Source organism: Pseudophryne corroboree, chromosome 8 (assembly GCF_028390025.1).
Source record: "Pseudophryne corroboree isolate aPseCor3 chromosome 8, aPseCor3.hap2, whole genome shotgun sequence".
In the NCBI taxonomy this organism is placed as follows: domain Eukaryota; kingdom Metazoa; phylum Chordata; class Amphibia; order Anura; family Myobatrachidae; genus Pseudophryne; species Pseudophryne corroboree.
This window is the reverse complement of record NC_086451.1, coordinates 484,184,943-484,205,238: the sequence shown is the minus strand read 5'-3', so window position 1 is coordinate 484,205,238 and position 20,296 is coordinate 484,184,943. Positions and strand designations below refer to the sequence as shown.

Below are 20,296 nucleotides of genomic sequence, written 5' to 3'. Positions count from 1 at the left end.
GCGCAGCATGGTGTTACCCAGGTGCTCAGTTACTGCCTGTGTTTTGCTCTACTCCTACCTTAGAATCAGGCCGTAATAATATCTTCTTTTCTTCCTATATATATTACACTGTTCCTGGGTATATACACATCACAGAGACTTCCTCACATACCTGCACTAATAACATACAACGTGTTATATATTATCTACGTCTGCAGCGAATGACCCCGCCCGCAGCTCATCGCTGACGACATGAAAGGTTTCTTCACGATTCCCTCAGGACGACAGAGGAATATACATCCTTTAATGTTTCTCTTCACAATCATCCTCCCCACAAACCAAAATATTGTCCATGTGTTCCCGGCATTCCTGGGGCACCACAACTGTTCTGTGGGATAAGGTCGTCTGCTTATAATAGCTCATTTACCACTCCTCTGCGAAACCCACACCAGTCATTAGGAGGAACAGCTATATCCGAAAATAGCAGCCGCCTCTCCCACAGCCCTCGCCCTGTACCCCCGGCCGCCTGTGTCTCCCTGCGAGTAGCTGCAGGACCTGTCACCATGAGAGTTGGAGCAGCAGCGCTGGTGGCCGGCCTCATTGGAGGGATTGGGGTACTCTTATTCCTCGTAGCCTTCGGCACGGACTACTGGCTGCTGGCAACCGAGAACTGCGGGGCTATTGGCGGACTTTCGCCCCCTCCTGAGGTAACACGGTGACACAGGGCGGACATGCTCACATAGGGTTGGCAGCAGTTTCCAGGAACACGGAATAAGGCAATGTAGCGCTAGGGTGAGGACGTGTTGATCTCTAGGGGTAAATTTACTAAGATGGGAGTTCTATGTAAGATGGAATGTTGCCCATAGCAACCAATGATATTCTACTTCTCAATTATTTAGCACCTTCTAGAAGATAATACATGGAATGTGATTGGTTGCTAAGGGCAACATCCCATCTTAAATAGAACTCCCATCTTAGTAAATTTACCCCGTAGACTTCATTGTCATTTATATTGCTAAAAACATTTTGACAAGTTGGAACTTAGGGGGATATGTACTAAGCAGTGATAAAAGTGGAGAAGTGAGCCAGTGGAGAAGTCGCCCATGGCAACCAATCAGCATTGACGTAACATTTATAATTTGCATACTATGAAAGTATACAGAGCAGCTGATTGGTTGCCATGGGCAACTTCTCCACTGGCTGACTTCTCCACTTTTATCACTGCTTAGTACATGTCCCCCTTATTCTACAGTAGTTTTCTCTTTAGAAAATATATACAGTATATATATATATTTTTTACCCATTTGGTTAAAACTTTAAGGGGCCGATGTATTAAACCTCTAAGAGAGTTTGTGCTGGATAAATGGCTGCTTCAGGCGACTTCTCTCCAAGGCTTGATACATGTCCCTTTATATGAGTATTCCTCTGTTTACATTCAGAGAAGACAACATGGCAGCCTGCACTCAGCGCACGGAATGGGGGACGGTTTATCATGAGAGGCGCAACTGGGTGTATTTTAGAGATGAGCGGGTTCGGTTTCTCTGAATCCGAACCCGCCAGAACTTCATGTTTTTTTTCACGGGTCCGAGCGACTCGGATCTTCCCGCCTTGCTCGGTTAACCCGAGCGCGCCCGAACGTCATCATGACGCTGTCGGATTCTCGCGAGGCTCGGATTCTATCGCGAGACTCGGATTCTATATAAGGAGCCGCGCGTCGCCGCCATTTTCACACGTGCATTGAGATTGATAGGGAGAGGACGTGGCTGGCGTCCTCTCCGTTTAGAATAGATTAGAGAGACACTTGATTTACTAATTTTGGGGAGCATTAGGAGTACTCAGTACAGTGCAGAGTTTTGCTGATAGTGACCAGTGACCACCAGTTTTATTTATAATCCGTTCTCTGCCTGAAAAAAGCGATACACAGCACACAGTGACTCAGTCACATACCATATCTGTGTGCACTGCTCAGGCTCAGGCCAGTGTGCTGCATCATCTATTATCTATATATAATATTATATATATCTGTCTGACTGCTCAGCTCACACAGCTTATAATTGTGGGGGAGACTGGGGAGCACTACTGCAGTGCCAGTTATAGGTTATAGCAGGAGCCAGGAGTACATAATATATTATATAGTGAGTGACCACCAGACACACAGTGCAGTTTATTTAATATATCCGTTCTCTGCCTGAAAAAAGCGATACACACAGTGACTCAGTCAGTCACATACCATATCTGTGTGCACTGCTCAGGCTCAGGCCAGTGTGCTGCATCATCTATATATATTATATATCTGTCTGACTGCTCAGCTCACACAGCTTATAATTGTGGGGGAGACTGGGGAGCACTACTGCAGTGCCAGTTATAGGTTATAGCAGGAGCCAGGAGTACATAATATTATATTAAAATTAAACAGTGCACACTTTTGCTGCAGGAGTGCCACTGCCAGTGTGACTAGTGACCAGTGACCTGACCACCAGTATATATAATATTAGTAGTATACTATCTCTTTATCAACCAGTCTATATTAGCAGCAGACACAGTACAGTGCGGTAGTTCACGGCTGTGGCTACCTCTGTGTCGGCACTCGGCAGCCCGTCCATAATTGTATATACCACCTAACCGTGGTTTTTTTTTCTTTCTTTATACATACATACTAGTTACGAGTATACTATCTCTTTATCAACCAGTCTATATATTAGCAGCAGACACAGTACAGTGCGGTAGTTCACGGCTGTGGCTACCTCTGTGTCGGCACTCGGCAGCCCGTCCATAATTGTATATACCACCTAACCGTGGTTTTTTTTTCTTTCTTTATACATACATACTAGTTACGAGTATACTATCTCTTTATCAACCAGTCTATATATTAGCAGCAGACACAGTACAGTGCGGTAGTTCACGGCTGTGGCTACCTCTGTGTCGGCACTCGGCAGCCCGTCCATAATTGTATATACCACCTAACCGTGGTTTTTTTTTCTTTCTTTATACATACATACTAGTTACGAGTATACTATCTCTTTATCAACCAGTCTATATATTAGCAGCAGACACAGTACAGTGCGGTAGTTCACGGCTGTGGCTACCTCTGTGTCGGCACTCGGCAGCCCGTCCATAATTGTATATACCACCTAACCGTGGTTTTTTTTTCTTTCTTTATACATACATACTAGTTACGAGTATACTATCTCTTTATCAACCAGTCTATATATTAGCAGCAGACACAGTACAGTGCGGTAGTTCACGGCTGTGGCTACCTCTGTGTCGGCACTCGGCAGCCCGTCCATAATTGTATATACCACCTAACCGTGGTTTTTTTTTCTTTCTTTATACATACATACTAGTTACGAGTATACTATCTCTTTATCAACCAGTCTATATTAGCAGCAGACACAGTACAGTGCGGTAGTTCACGGCTGTGGCTACCTCTGTGTCGGCACTCGGCAGCCCGTCCATAATTGTATATACCACCTAACCGTGGTTTTTTTTTCTTTCTTTATACATACATACTAGTTACGAGTATACTATCTCTTTATCAACCAGTCTATATATTAGCAGCAGACACAGTACAGTGCGGTAGTTCACGGCTGTGGCTACCTCTGTGTCGGCACTCGGCAGCCCGTCCATAATTGTATATACCACCTAACCGTGGTTTTTTTTTCTTTCTTTATACATACATACTAGTTACGAGTATACTATCTCTTTATCAACCAGTCTATATTAGCAGCAGACACAGTACAGTGCGGTAGTTCACGGCTGTGGCTACCTCTGTGTCGGCACTCGGCAGCCCGTCCATAATTGTATATACCACCTAACCGTGTTTTTTTTTTCTTTCTTTATACATACATACTAGTTACGAGTATACTATCTCTTTATCAACCAGTCTATATATTAGCAGCAGACACAGTACAGTGCGGTAGTTCACGGCTGTGGCTACCTCTGTGTCGGCACTCGGCAGCCCGTCCATAATTGTATATACCACCTAACCGTGTTTTTTTTTTCTTTCTTTATACATACATACTAGTTACGAGTATACTATCTCTTTATCAACCAGTCTATATATTAGCAGCAGACACAGTACAGTGCGATAGTTCACGGCTGTGGCTACCTCTGTGTCGGCACTCGGCAGCCCGTCCATAATTGTATATACCACCTAACCGTGGTTTTTTTTTCTTTCTTTATACATACATACTAGTTACGAGTATACTATCTCTTTATCAACCAGTCTATATTAGCAGCAGACACAGTACAGTGCGGTAGTTCACGGCTGTGGCTACCTCTGTGTCGGCACTCGGCAGCCCGTCCATAATTGTATACTAGTATCCAATCCATCCATCTCCATTGTTTACCTGAGGTGCCTTTTAGTTGTGCCTATTAAAATATGGAGAACAAAAATGTTGAGGTTCCAAAATTAGGGAAAGATCAAGATCCACTTCCACCTCGTGCTGAAGCTGCTGCCACTAGTCATGGCCGAGACGATGAAATGCCAGCAACGTCGTCTGCCAAGGCCGATGCCCAATGGCATAGTACAGAGCATGTCAAAACCAAAACACCAAATATCAGTAAAAAAAGGACTCCAAAACCTAAAATAAAATTGTCGGAGGAGAAGCGTAAACTTGCCAATATGCCATTTACCACACGGAGTGGCAAGGAACGGCTGAGGCCCTGGCCTATGTTCATGGCTAGTGGTTCAGCTTCACATGAGGATGGAAGCACTCAGCCTCTCGCTAGAAAACTGAAAAGACTCAAGCTGGCAAAAGCACCGCAAAGAACTGTGCGTTCTTTGAAATCCCAAATCCACAAGGAGAGTCCAATTGTGTCGGTTGCGATGCCTGACCTTCCCAACACTGGACGTGAAGAGCATGCGCCTTCCACCATTTGCACGCCCCCTGCAAGTGCTGGAAGGAGCACCCGCAGTCCAGTTCCTGATAGTCAGATTGAAGATGTCAGTGTTGAAGTACACCAGGATGAGGAGGATATGGGTGTTGCTGGCGCTGGGGAGGAAATTGACCAGGAGGATTCTGATGGTGAGGTGGTTTGTTTAAGTCAGGCACCCGGGGAGACACCTGTTGTCCGTGGGAGGAATATGGCCGTTGACATGCCAGGTGAAAATACCAAAAAATTCAGCTCTTCGGTGTGGAGGTATTTCACCAGAAATGCGGACAACAGGTGTCAAGCCGTGTGTTCCCTTTGTCAAGCTGTAATAAGTAGGGGTAAGGACGTTAACCACCTCGGAACATCCTCCCTTATACGTCACCTGCAGCGCATTCATAATAAGTCAGTGACAAGTTCAAAAACTTTGGGTGACAGCGGAAGCAGTCCACTGACCAGTAAATCCCTTCCTCTTGTAACCAAGCTCACGCAAACCACCCCACCAACTCCCTCAGTGTCAATTTCCTCCTTCCCCAGGAATGCCAATAGTCCTGCAGGCCATGTCACTGGCAATTCTGACGAGTCCTCTCCTGCCTGGGATTCCTCCGATGCATCCTTGCGTGTAACGCCTACTGCTGCTGGCGCTGCTGTTGTTGCCGCTGGGAGTCGATGGTCATCCCAGAGGGGAAGTCGTAAGCCCACTTGTACTACTTCCAGTAAGCAATTGACTGTTCAACAGTCCTTTGCGAGGAAGATGAAATATCACAGCAGTCATCCTACTGCAAAGCGGATAACTGAGTCCTTGACAACTATGTTGGTGTTAGACGTGCGTCCGGTATCCGCCGTTAGTTCACAGGGAACTAGACAATTTATTGAGGCAGTGTGCCCCCGTTACCAAATACCATCTAGGTTCCACTTCTCTAGGCAGGCGATACCGAGAATGTACACGGACGTCAGAAAAAGACTCACCAGTGTCCTAAAAAATGCAGTTGTACCCAATGTCCACTTAACCACGGACATGTGGACAAGTGGAGCAGGGCAGGGTCAGGACTATATGACTGTGACAGCCCACTGGGTAGATGTATGGACTCCCGCCGCAAGAACAGCAGCGGCGGCACCAGTAGCAGCATCTCGCAAACGCCAACTCTTTCCTAGGCAGGCTACGCTTTGTATCACCGCTTTCCAGAATACGCACACAGCTGAAAACCTCTTACGGCAACTGAGGAAGATCATCGCGGAATGGCTTACCCCAATTGGACTCTCCTGTGGATTTGTGGCATCGGACAACGCCAGCAATATTGTGTGTGCATTAAATATGGGCAAATTCCAGCACGTCCCATGTTTTGCACATACCTTGAATTTGGTGGTGCAGAATTTTTTAAAAAACGACAGGGGCGTGCAAGAGATGCTGTCGGTGGCCAGAAGAATTGCGGGACACTTTCGGCGTACAGGCACCACGTACAGAAGACTGGAGCACCACCAAAAACTACTGAACCTGCCCTGCCATCATCTGAAGCAAGAAGTGGTAACGAGGTGGAATTCAACCCTCTATATGCTTCAGAGGTTGGAGGAGCAGCAAAAGGCCATTCAAGCCTATACAATTGAGCACGATATAGTAGGTGGAATGCACCTGTCTCAAGTGCAGTGGAGAATGATTTCAACGTTGTGCAAGGTTCTGATGCCCTTTGAACTTGCCACACGTGAAGTCAGTTCAGACACTGCCAGCCTGAGTCAGGTCATTCCCCTCATCAGGCTTTTGCAGAAGAAGCTGGAGGCATTGAAGAAGGAGCTAAAAGGGAGCGATTCCGCTAGGCATGTGGGACTTGTGGATGCAGCCCTTAATTCGCTTAACAAGGATTCACGGGTGGTCAATCTGTTGAAATCAGAGCACTACATTTTGGCCACCGTGCTCGATCCTAGATTTAAAGCCTACCTTGGATCTCTCTTTCCGGCAGACACAGGTCTGCTGGGGTTGAAAGACCTGCTGGTGACAAAATTGTCAAGTCAAGCGGAACGCGACCTGTCAACATCTCCTCCTTCACATTCTCCCGCAACTGGGGGTGCGAGGAAAAGGCTCAGAATTCCGAGCCCACCCGCTGGCGGTGATGCAGGGCAGTCTGGAGCGACTGCTGATGCTGACATCTGGTCCGGACTGAAGGACCTGACAACGATTACGGACATGTCGTCTACTGTCACTGCATATGATTCTCTCAACATTGATAGAATGGTGGAGGATTATATGAGTGACCGCATCCAAGTAGGCACGTCACACAGTCCGTACTTATACTGGCAGGAAAAAGAGGCAATTTGGAGGCCCTTGCACAAACTGGCTTTATTCTACCTAAGTTGCCCTCCCACAAGTGTGTACTCCGAAAGAGTGTTTAGTGACATTGACCAGCAGCAATTGCCTCCACAAAGTACACAGGGAGCTGAGATGGTGGATTCCAGTGGGGACGAATTGATAATCTGTGAGGAGGGGGATGTACACGGTGATATATCGGAGGGTGAAGATGAGGTGGACATCTTGCCTCTGTAGAGCCAGTTTGTGCAAGGAGAGATTAATTGCTTCTTTTTTGGGGGGGGGTCCAAACCAACCCGTCATATCAGTCACAGTCGTGTGTGGCAGACCCTGTCACTGAAATGATGGGTTGGTTAAAGTGTGCATGTCCTGTTTTGTTTACACAACATAAGGGTGGGTGGGAGGGCCCAAGGACAATTCCATCTTGCACCTCTTTTTTCTTTTCTTTTTCTTTGCATCATGTGCTGTTTGGGGAGGGTTTTTTGGAAGGGACATCCTGCGTGACACTGCAGTGCCACTCCTAGATGGGCCCGGTGTTTGTGTCGGCCACTAGGGTCGCTAATCTTACTCACACAGTCAGCTACCTCATTGCGCCTCTTTTTTTCTTTGCGTCATGTGCTGTTTGGGGAGGGTTTTTTGGAAGGGACATCCTGCGTGACACTGCAGTGCCACTCCTAGATGGGCCCGGTGTTTGTGTCAGCCACTAGGGTCGCTAATCTTACTCACACAGCTACCTCATTGCGCCTCTTTTTTTCTTTGCGTCATGTGCTGTTTGGGGAGGGTTTTTTGGAAGGGACATCCTGCGTGACACTGCAGTGCCACTCCTAGATGGGCCCGGTGTTTGTGTCGGCCACTAGGGTCGCTAATCTTACTCACACAGCTACCTCATTGCGCCTCTTTTTTTCTTTGCGTCATGTGCTGTTTGGGGAGGGTTTTTTGGAAGGGCCATCCTGCGTGACACTGCAGTGCCACTCCTAGATGGGCCCGGTGTTTGTGTCGGCCACTAGGGTCGCTAATCTTACTCACACAGCTACCTCATTGCGCCTCTTTTTTTCTTTGCGTCATGTGCTGTTTGGGGAGGGTTTTTTGGAAGGGCCATCCTGCGTGACACTGCAGTGCCACTCCTAGATGGGCCCGGTGTTTGTGTCGGCCACTAGGGTCGCTAATCTTACTCACACAGCTACCTCATTGCGCCTCTTTTTTTCTTTGCGTCATGTGCTGTTTGGGGAGGGTTTTTTGGAAGGGACATCCTGCGTGACACTGCAGTGCCACTCCTAGATGGGCCCGGTGTTTGTGTCGGCCACTAGGGTCGCTTATCTTACTCACACAGCGACCTCGGTGCAAATTTTAGGACTAAAAATAATATTGTGAGGTGTGAGGTATTCAGAATAGACTGAAAATGAGTGTAAATTATGGTTTTTGAGGTTAATAATACTTTGGGATCAAAATGACCCCCAAATTCTATGATTTAAGCTGTTTTTTAGTGTTTTTTGAAAAAAACACCCGAATCCAAAACACACCCGAATCCGACAAAAAAAATTCGGTGAGGTTTTGCCAAAACGCGGTCGAACCCAAAACACGGCCGCGGAACCGAACCCAAAACCAAAACACAAAACCCGAAAAATTTCAGGCGCTCATCTCTAGTGTATTTATCTACAACTGAAATGTCGCCCTCATTATTTCTTATTGCCTCAAAGGAAATGAATTATTGTGCCCGTTCTGTTGCAGTTTTGTGTAGAAATTGCTTTTTCTTCATCACTTACCCCACACACGCTAGTGTTCTCTGTTATCAGCCAATCAGCTGACTGCTGTGTCCTCCCGCAAGGGTACTTACATTATAGCTGCCGGGCGTAGGAAGTTTATCCCCTCACAATCACAACGGAACCGCAGATATACCGGAACATTTCTAGTATTTATATGAAATCATATACGAAACACGGTGGGATAAATTTACTCAGGTGGGAGTTTTTTAGAACTGGCGATGTTGCTCGTAGCAACCAGTCACATTCTACGTAACATTTATCTAGCTGCTTCGAGAAGATAATAGATAGGATTTGATTGGTTGCTATGGGTAACATCACCAGTTCTAAACAAACTCCCCCCTACAATTGTGTGACCACACTGTAAAGGCCGCTTAGATGTATAGTATCAGCAGAAAACGTGGGCGCTGGTGCGTGGATGAACGTGAGTTTTGTGGCTGCGCCATGAAGCTTTTGCGCTGCGTACGCACCACAGCCCAGTGTATGTAATCATGGAAGTTGCACTCCATTCTCAGCAGAAGCGGCGTAACTGGGGGGCAACAGGGAGTTGGCATCTGGGCTATGTATAGCGGGGGGGTGTTGAGGGCGTGTTGGCGGAATTTCAGGCTGCGCAGAATTATACGGACGCAAAACAATACTCGCTTTCAGGCAGATCTTCGGTACCAGGGATCTCTGTGCATCCATTGCGGGAGCGATTACGTTCCATTTGCGCTCAACTCTGCGGCCGCCTTATACAGTAGTTAAAGCCATCAACCCAACTGTGACCGTTATAGGGGGTCATTCAGACCTGTTCGCACGCTCCCGTTTTTCGCAGCGCAGTGATCAGGTCACTACTGCGCATGCATATGTACCGCAATGCACAGGCACGTCGTACGGGTACAAAGCAGATCGTTGCTGAGCGTTGGATTTAATGAAGAATCCATTCTCACGGCCGATCGCAAGGAGATTGACAGGAAGAGGGCGTTTGTGGGTGTCAACTGACCGTTTTCTGGGAGTGGTTGGAAAAACGCAGGCGTGTTCAAGCGTTTGCAGGGCGGGTGTCTGACGTCAATTCCGGGACCGGACAGGCTGATGTGATCGCAGCGGCTGAGTAAGTTCTGGGCTACTCAGAAACTGCGCAAAACTTTTTTGTACCGCTCGGCTGCACATGCGATCGCACACTTGCACAGCTAAAATACACTCCCCCATAGGCGGCGACTATCTGATCGCAGCACTGCAAAAAGTAGCTAGCGAGCGATCAACTAGGAATGACCCCCTATATGTGCACATTTATAGTACCCACTAGCTGGATGTGAAATAGGAGTACCTGCATTTAACACGTCATGCACCTGTCAGAAGGGGAAGCATTCACGAGACCGCCTGTTGGGATCCAGAAGTTTATGTTGACAGTGGGGGTCGAGCTGCACACAGCAGGTTCTATTTCCGCTCCATGAGTGTCGAGGACACCCACCAGTGGGAATAGTCCCTACAGTCGGCACGCACTCACCGCATTCCCTGCGTCACTGTGACACCATCATCTGCCAGTGATTCTGAAATTATTAGCCTGACCATCGGAACGTTTGTTGCTGCTGCCATCACTACCCCAGTCTGTGCTATTGAAGCGTTTGCAATGTTCGCAATCTGTTTCGTATATATTGCGATTGCAATGCCCACGACAAACCCACTACATGCCCCGCATTGCATAAATTGCGGACCCCGCCCACTGACACGCCTCTGGTATTCGGTGCTAAATGTGATCGCTACTGTGTTCGCAGATACCTAGGTACGGACACAGAAACCAGACCTAGCGCCTGCTTCTTGGAGTCTTCTGTATGGTTGTGTACGCAGGCGCTGTGTTCCGATAACCGCTCACTGCGTGATTATTCACATTTGCAGCTTATGCTGAATGAGACCCATAATCCGGTCCGTGTCCTGAGGAGGAGTCGCTGACTATAAACCTTTCTTTTCTTTCTGTAGAACGGGACGGACCCCGCGGCGCCTCCTCTCTATTTCCACCACGAGGGTTTTTTCTGGAGATGCTGGTTCAATGGGGAGGAATTCCAGGAGACCATCTGGAACTTCTGGTTCAGTAAGTACCATTCTAAGACGTCTTGCTTTCTAGTCAGAGGTTCCAGACCCCACCCGCTGCTATGTAGAGATGAGGGAAGTTGCGGCAAAATGTTGTTTTGACTTTGCAGCGATGCTGGAAATTACTCAGATGTGCGACTTTCCGGTGACGGGGTCTTCAAGCTTTTATTGCTCATCTGGGCCTTATCTGTGGCAATATATAGGGGTGTATATACTAAAGGTCAATGGGGGTAATTCAGAGTTGATCGTAGCAGCAAATTTGTTAGCAGTTGGGCAAAACCACGGGGGTCATTCAGACCTGATCACTCGCTAGCTGTTTTTTGCAGCGCTGCGATCAGATAGTCGCCGCCTACAGGGGAGGGTATTTTAGCTGTGCAAGTGTGCGATCACATGTGCAGCCGAGCGGTACAATAAAACTTTTTGCAGTCTCTGCGCAGCCCAGGACTTACTCAGCCGCTGCGATCACTTCAGCCTGTCAGGTCCCGGAATTGACGTCAGACACCCGGCCTGCAAACGCTTGGACACGCCTGCGTTTTTCCAAACACTCCCAGAAAACGGTCAGTTGACACCCACAAACGCCCTCTTCCTGTCAATCTCCTTGCGATCGGCTGTGCGAATGGATTCTTCGTTAAATCCATCGCTCAACAATTATCCGCTTTGTAGCCGTACGACGCGTCTGCGCATTGCGGTGCATACGCTTGTGCATTTCTGACCTGATCGCAGCGCAGCGAAAAAACCTAGCGTGCGATCAGGTCGGAATGACCCCCCATGTGCACTGCCGGTGGGGCAGATGTAACATGTGCAGAGAGAGTTAGATTTGGATGGGGTGTGTTCATACTGAAATCTAAATTGCAGTGTAAAAATAAAACAGCCAGTATTTACCCTGCAAAGAAACAATATACCCCACACAAATCTACCTCTCTCTGCACGTGTTACATCTGCCCACCCTGCAGTGCACATGGGCCCTCATTCCGAGTCGTTCGCTCGGTATTTTTCATCGCATCGCAATGAAAATCCGCTTAGTACGCATGCGCAATATTCGCACTGCGACTGCGCCAAGTAATTTAACAATGAAGATAGTATTTTTACTCACGGCTTTTTCATCGCTCCGGCGATCGTAATGTGATTGACAGGAAATGGGAGTTACTGGGCGGAAACACGGCGTTTTATGGGCGTGTGGATGAAAACGCTACCGTTTCCGGAAAAAACGCAGGAGTGGCTGGAGAAACGGGGGAGTGTCTGAGCGAACGCTGGGTGTGTTTGTGACGTCAAACCAGGAACGACAAGCACTGAACTGATCGCACAGGCAGAGTAAGGTTGAAGTTACTCAGAAACTGCAAAGTAGTTTGTAATCGCAATATTGCGAATACATCGGTCGCAATTTTAAGAAGCTAAGATACACTCCCAGTAGGCGTAGGCTTAGCGTGTGTAACTCTGCTAAATTCGCCTTGCGACCGATCAACTCGGAATGAGGGCCATGGTTTTGCCATCTGCTAACAAATTTGCTGCTGCGATCAACTCAGTATTACCCCCAATTTTTGCATACGATTTGTATGTATTTCTCACTGGTGAGACATGTGAATCAGAGGTTAATACCGATATTTACTAACAGATGATTATTTTATATTAATTGTTCAATGTTAGTAAATGTGCATCTTAGTCGTGGAATCACAACGTTGATTTAGATGTTTTTTATTGATTTGAAATGGATAAAGAGGACATTAGGTAAATATACCCCATAGGGGGTGATTCCGAGTTGTTCGCCCGTTAGCAGATTTTAGCAGCATTGCACACCCTAGGCCACCGCCCTCTGGGAGTGAATCTTAGTTTAGCAGAATAGCGAACAAAAGATTAGCAGAATTGCGAATAGAAAATTCTTAGTTTCTGAGTAGCATCAGACCTACTCACAGATTGCAATCAGTTCAGTCAGTTTCGTTCCTGGTTTGACATCACAAACACGGCCAGCGTTCGGCCAGCCACTCCCCCGTTTCTCCAGACACTCCCGCGTTTTATCCTGGCACGCCTGCGTTTTTCCGCACACTCCCAGAAAACGGGCAGTTTCCACCCAGAAACACCCACTTCCTGTCAATCACACGCCGATCACTACAACGATGAAAATTCTTCGTTCGGACGTGAGTAAATTTACTAAGTTTTGTGTTAAAATACTTAGCACATGCGCACTGCGTACTATGCACATGCGCATTTTAGCCTTAATCGCTCCATTGCGAAAATCGGCAACGAGCGATCAACTCGGAATGACCCCCATAGTTTCTGACGAGAGCTGGGGCGATGGGGTCAGGTTGGGTGAGGAATGGAAACAGCTAATTTATCCAGATACAGTAGATCTACAGCTTACAGACGACATTGGACGGGAGGGAGCTATTACGGATGACGTAGCCGTGTACATTATAAAGATTTCAATAATGAATTATCTCTTTGTTTTTTTAATGTAAATGTTTGTGGTTGAAGTCATGAGAGTAATGGAAACCCCTTTCAGCCGTCCATTATCCTTAGTGTGTTAGTTTGGGTTGTTATAGACACTTACCTGCAATGTCTCTAACCCTCAGTATTTCTGCAGCTATGTATAATGTATAACCTGCAGTATACACAGCAGCGCTGTACGTTTATCAGGTGACAGCACTATCAGGTAGGGTCACCACCTCACCCCTTTCATTCCGGACACATATTAATTACCCAGGTTCTGTGGCTGATTCAAACCAGCTGAAATGAAGTCTTGAAGTCAGCCAGCCCCAGAACCTGTGTAATTAATATGTGTCCAGAATGAAAGGGATGAGGTGCTAACCCTACTACCATCACGGCGTCTCTAACCCTGTCTGAGCTCTGTGGCGGGGAAAAGGATTTGCTGGTTCTCTTCCCATTACTTATGCAGTTCCTTAGATACTACAATACATGGCGTCAGTTGTGTGACCCGAAGTTTGCTCAGACCACACCCCGTTCTCCCCACTTTTCTCACGTTCCGTCAAGTAAAACAGGGAGATGACGCCGTATGACACCGTATAACACTGTATGACGCAGTATGACGCAGTGTGACACTGTATGACACCGTATAACACTACTGTATATGACACTGTATAGCGCTGTATGATGATGTATAACGCTGTATAACACTGTATGACGTAGTATGACACCGTATAACACTGTATAACACTGTATGATCCTGTATGACACTGTATGACACAGTATAACACTGTATAACACCATATGACACTGTATAACTCTGTATGATGCTGTATAACACTGTATGACGCTGTATAACACCGTATAATAACACTGTATAACACTAATGTATATGACACTGTATAACACTGTATGATCCTGTATGACACTGTATGACACAGTATAACACTGTATTACACCATATGACACTGTATAACTCTGTATGATGCTGTATAACACTGTATGATCCTGTATGACGCTGTATGACACTGTATAACACTGTATGACGCTGTATGATGCTATGTAACACTGTATGATGCTGTGTAACACTGTATAACACTGTATGACGCTGTATAACACTGTATGATGCTGTATAACACTGTATGACACTGTATAACACTGTATGATGCTGTGTAACACTGTATGACACTGTATAACACTGTATGATGCTGTGTAACACTGTATGATGCTGTATAACACTGTATAACACTGTATGATGCTGTATAACACTGTATGATGCTGTGTAACACTGTATAACACTGTATAATGCTGTATAACGTTGTATGACACTGTATAACACTGTATAACGTTGTATGATGCTGTATAACACTGTGTAATTCTGTATAACACTGTATGACGCTGTATAATGTTGTATAACACTGTATGACACTGTATGACACTGTATAACACTGTATGATGCTGTATAACACTGTATGATGCTGTATAACACTGTATGACGCTGTATGATCCTGTATGACGCTGTATGACACTGTATGATCCTGTATGACGCTGTATGACACTGTATGACACTGTATAACACTGTATGACGCTGTATGACACCGTATAACACTGTATAACACTGTATGATGCTGTGTAACACTGTATGACACTGTATGATGCTGTGTAACACTGAATAACACTGTATGACACTGTATAACACTGTATGATGCTGTGTAACACTGTATGACGCTGTATAACACTGTATGATGCTGTGTAACACTGTATGATGCTGTATAACACTGTATAACACTGTATGATGCTGTATAACACTGTATGATGCTGTGTAACACTGTATAACACTGTATAATGCTGTATAACGTTGTATGACACTGTATAACACTGTATAACGTTGTATGATGCTGTATAACACTGTGTAATTCTGTATAACACTGTATGACACTGTATAATGCTGTATAACACTGTATGACGCTGTATGACACTGTATAACACTGTATGATGCTGTATAACACTGTATGATGCTGTATAACACTGTATGATACTGTATAACACTGTATGATGCTGTGTAACACTGTATGACACTGCATAACACTGTATGACGCTGTATAACACTGTATGATGCTGTATAACACTGTATGACACTGTATAACACTGTATGATGTTGTGTAACACTGTATGATGCTGTATAACACTGTATAACACTGTATGATGCTGTATAACACTATATGATGCTGTGTAACACTGTATAACACTGTATAATGCTGTATAACGTTTTATGACACTGTATAACACTGTATAACGTTGTATGATGCTGTATAACACTGTATAATTCTGTATAACACTGTATGACGCTGTATAATGCTGTATAACACGGTATGATGCTGTATAACGTTGTATCACACTGTATAACACTGTATATCGTTGTATGATGCTGTATAACACTGTATAATGCTGTATAACACTGTATGACGCTGTATGATGCTGTATAACACTGTATGATGCTGTATAACGTTGTATGACGCTGTATAACGTTGTATGATGCTGTATAACACTGTATAACGTTGTATGACACTGTATAATGCTGTATGATGCTGTATAACACCGTATGATGCTGTATAACGTATGTGCTGTATAACACTGTATGACGCTGTATGATGCTGTATAACGTATGTGCTGTATAACACTGTATGACGCTGTATGATGCTGTATAACGTTGTATGATGCTGTATAACACTGTATGATGCTGTATGATGCTGTATAACACTGTATGATGCTGTATAACGTTGTATGATGCTGTATAACACTGTATGACACTGTATGATGCTGTATAACACTGTATGATGCTGTATAACATTGTATGATGCTATATAACAGTGGTCATACAGCGTCATGGCTGTATGATGCTGTATAACACTGTATGATGCTGTATAACGTTGTATGATGCTATATAACAGTGTATGACTCTGTATGATGCTGTATAACACTGTATGATGCTGTATAACATTGTATGATGCTGTATAACACTGTATGATGCTGGATAACACTGTATGATGCTGGATAACGTTGTATGATGCTGTATAACACTATATAACACTGTATGACGCTGTATGATGCTGTATAACACTGTATTATGCTGTATAACGTTGTATGATGCTGTATAATACTGTATAACACTGGATGATACTGTGGTACAGTACTTTTTTTATGGTCTGTACCGATTTTTGGCTCTCCAAACTTCCATAGAAAGTATAGGAAAAGGGACGTGGCCACACCCCCTTTACCAGTGGCCACACCCCCATCCCTAATTTGTACTGTTTTTCATGTTTAAAATGTTGGAGGATATGTACTGTATCACGCTGTATAACACTGTATAATGCTGTATAACACTTTATAATGCTGTATAAAACAGTATGACGCTGTATGACACTGTATAACACTGTATGATGCTGTATAACACTGTATAACACTGTATAATGCTGTATAACACTGTATGATGCTGTATGATGCTGTATAACTTTGTATGATGCTGTATAACACAGCATGGCGCTGTATGATGCTGTATAACACTGTATGATGCTATATAACACTGCATGGCGCTGTATAATGCTGTATAACACTGTATAACACTGTATGACGCTGTATGATGCTGTATAACTTTGTATGATGCTGTATAACACTGTATGATGCTGTATAACACTGTATGATGCTGTATAACACTGTATGACGCTGTGTGATGCTGTATAACTTTGTATGATGCTGTATAACACAGCATGGCGCTGTATAATGCTGTATAACACTGCATGGCGCTGTATGATGCTGTATAACACTGTATGATGCTTTATAACTGTATAACGCTGTATAACACTGTATGATGCTGTATAACGCTGTATAACACTGTATGATGCTGTATAACACTGTATAATGCTGTATAACACTGTATGATGCTGTATGATGCTGTATAACTTTGTATGATGCTGTATAACACAACATGGCGCTGTATGATGCTGTATAACACTGTATGATGCTGTATGATGCTGTATAACACTGTATGATGCTGTATAACACTGTATGATGCTGTATGATGCTGTATTACTTTGTATGATGCTGTATAACACTGCATGGCGCTGTATGATGCTGTATAACACTGTATGAGATACTGTATTACGCTGTCTGATGCTGTATAATGATACTGTATGAACTGGTTACTGGAGGGAGCTGGTTAATAGTGGTGGTGAGTGGGTTACTGGAGGGGTGAGTCGGTTACTGGGGGATCTGGTAACTGGGGGGGGGTGGTAAGCAGGTTACTGGAGGGGGGAGCTGGTTACTGGAGGGGGGAGCTGGTTACTGGAGGAAGCTGGTTACAGGGGGAGCTGGTTACTGGGGGGGGGGGGAGAGTCGGTTACTGTTGGAGTTGGTTACTGCAGGGGGGAGCTGGTCACTGGAGGGGGGAGCTGGTTACTGGAGGGCTGGTTACTGGAGGAAGCTGGTTACTGGAGGGGGAGCTGGTTACTGGAGGAAGCTGGTTACAGGGGTGGGGGGGGGGGTGAGCAGGTTACTGGAGGCGGGAGCTGGTTACTGAAGGAAGCTGGTTACAGGGGGAGCTGGTCACTGGGGGGGGGGAGAGTCGGTTACTGTTGGAGTTGGTTACTGCAGGGGGGAGCTGGTCACTGGAGGGGTGAGCTGGTTACAGGAGGGCTGGTTACTGGAGGAAGCTGGCTACTGGAGGGGGAGCTGGTTACTGGAGGAAGCTGGTTATGGGGGTGGGGGGGGGTGAGCAGGTTACTGGAGGCGGGAGCTGATTACTGGGGGGGGGGTGAGTCAGTTACTGTTGGAGCTGGTTACTGCAGGGGGAGCTGGTTGCGTGAGCTAGTTACTTGAGGGCTGGTTACTCGAGGGGGAGCTGGTTAATGGAGGAAGCTGGTTATGTGGGGGGGGGATGAGCAGGTTACTGGAGGGGGGAGCTGGTTACTGGGGGGGGGGGTGAGTCGGTTACTGTTGGAGCAGGTTACTGCAGGGGGAGCTGGTTGCGTGAGCTAGTTACTTGAGGGCTGGTTACTCGAGGGGGAGCTGGTTAATGGAGGAAGCTGGTTATGTGGGGGGGGATGAGCAGGTTACTGGAGGGGGGAGCTAGTTACTGGGGGAGATGGTTACTGGGGGGGAGTCGGTTACTGTTGGAGCTGGTTACTGCAGGGGGGAGCTGGTTACTGGAGGGGTGAGCTGGTAACTGGAGGGCTGGTTACTGGAGGAAGCTGGTTACTGGGGGTGGGGGTGGGCAGGTTACTGAGGGGGGAGCTGGTTGCTGGAGGAAGCTGGTTACTGGAGGAAGCTGGTTACTGGAGGGGGAGCTAGTTACTGGGGTAGCTGGTTACTGGGGGAGGTTGAGCAGTACTGGAGGGGTGAGCTGGTTACTGGGGGAGCTGGTTACTGGGAAGGAGCTGCTGGTTTCTAGGGGAGCTGGTTACTGGGGGAGCTGGTTACTGGGGGGGAGGGGGGCTGGTTACTGGGGGAGCTTGTTACTGGAAAGGAGCTACTGGTTACTAGGGGAGCAGGTTACTGGGGGAGTTGGTTACTGGGGGGGAGGGGGGCTGGTTACAGGGAGGGGCTGGTTACTGGGGGGAGCTGGTTATTGGGAAGGAGCTGGTTACTGGGGGGAGCAGGTTATTGGGAAGGAGCTGGTTACTGGGGGGGGGGGAGCTGGTTATTGGGAAGGAGCTGGTTACTGGGGGAGCTGGTTACTGGGAAGTAGCTGCTGGTTAATAGGGGAGCTGGTTACTGGGGGGGGGGATCTTGTTACTGGGGGAGGGAGGGGCTTGTTACTGGAAGGGGCTGGTTACTGGGGGAACTGGTTACTTGGGGGGGAGGGGGGTTGGTTACTGGGAGGGGCTGGTTACTGGGGGGAGCTAGTTATTGGGAAGGAGCTGGTTACTGGGGGGAGCTGGTTACTGGGAAGGAGCTGCTGGTTACTAGGGGAGCTGGTTACTGGGGGGGGGGGCTGGTTACTGGAAGGGGATGGTTATTGGGAAGGAGTTGGTTACTGGGGGAGCTGGTTACTGGGAAGGAGCTGCTGGTTACTAGGGGAGCTGGTTACTTGGGGGGGGGAGCGAGCTGGTTACTGGGGGGGAGGGGGCTGGTTACTGGGGGGAGCTTGTTATTGGGAAGGAGCTGGTTACTTGGGGGAGCTGGTTATTGGGAAGGAGCTGGTTACTGGGGGAGCTGGTTACTGAGAAGGAGCTGCTGGTTACTAGGGGAGCTGGTTACTGGGGGGAGGGGCTGGTTACTGGGGGGGGGGGGGGGCTGGTTACTGGGAAGGAGTTGGTTACTGGGGGGGGAGGGGGCTTGTTACTGGAGGGGCTGGTTACTGGGAAGAAGCTGGTTACTGGAGGTTGGAGCTGGTTACTGGGGAAAGCTGGTTATTGGGAAGGAGCTAGTTACTGGGGGGAGCTGGTTATTGGGAAGGAGCTGGTTACTGGGGGAGCTGGTTACTGTGAAGGAGCTGCTGGTTACTGGGAAGAAGCTGGTTACTGGAGGTTGGAGCTGGTTACTGGGAAGGAGCTGGTTACTGGAGGAGCTGGTTATTGGGAAGGAGCTGGTTACTGGGGGGAGCTGGTTACTGGAGGAGCTGGTTACTGGGGGAGCTGGTTACTGGGAAGGAGCTGCTGGTTACTAGGGGAGCTGGTTACTGGGGGGAGGGGCTGGTTACTGGGGGGGGGGGGGGCTGGTTACTGGGAAGGAGCTGGTTATTGGGAAGGAGTTGGTTACTGGGTGAGCTGGTTACTGGGAAGGAGCTGGTTACTGGGGGGGGGAGGGGGCTTGTTACTGGAGGGGCTGGTTACTGGGAAGAAGCTGGTTACTGGAGGTTGGAGCTGGTTACTGGGAAGGAGCTGGTTACTGGAGGAGCTGGTTA

The 20,296-nt window shown here is 47.0% G+C and overlaps 1 protein-coding gene across 2 annotated transcripts in view; it reads left to right on the top strand.

Moving 5' to 3' along the window:
- The first annotated feature begins 449 nt into the window (after nucleotides 1–449).
- The window catches only part of LOC134947986 (transmembrane protein 182-like), an 82,602-nt gene continuing 62,755 nt past the window's right edge, over nucleotides 450–20,296 (top strand). The window contains exons 1-2 of one of the 2 annotated variants that reach the window (XM_063935763.1): nucleotides 450–686; nucleotides 10,867–10,978. In XM_063935763.1, the coding sequence (XP_063791833.1) occupies nucleotides 543–686; nucleotides 10,867–10,978 (256 nt within the window). In that variant the 5' untranslated portion in view covers nucleotides 450–542. The remainder of the gene's footprint in view (nucleotides 687–10,866; nucleotides 10,979–20,296) is intronic. The other variant, XM_063935762.1, reaches the window with a different exon arrangement.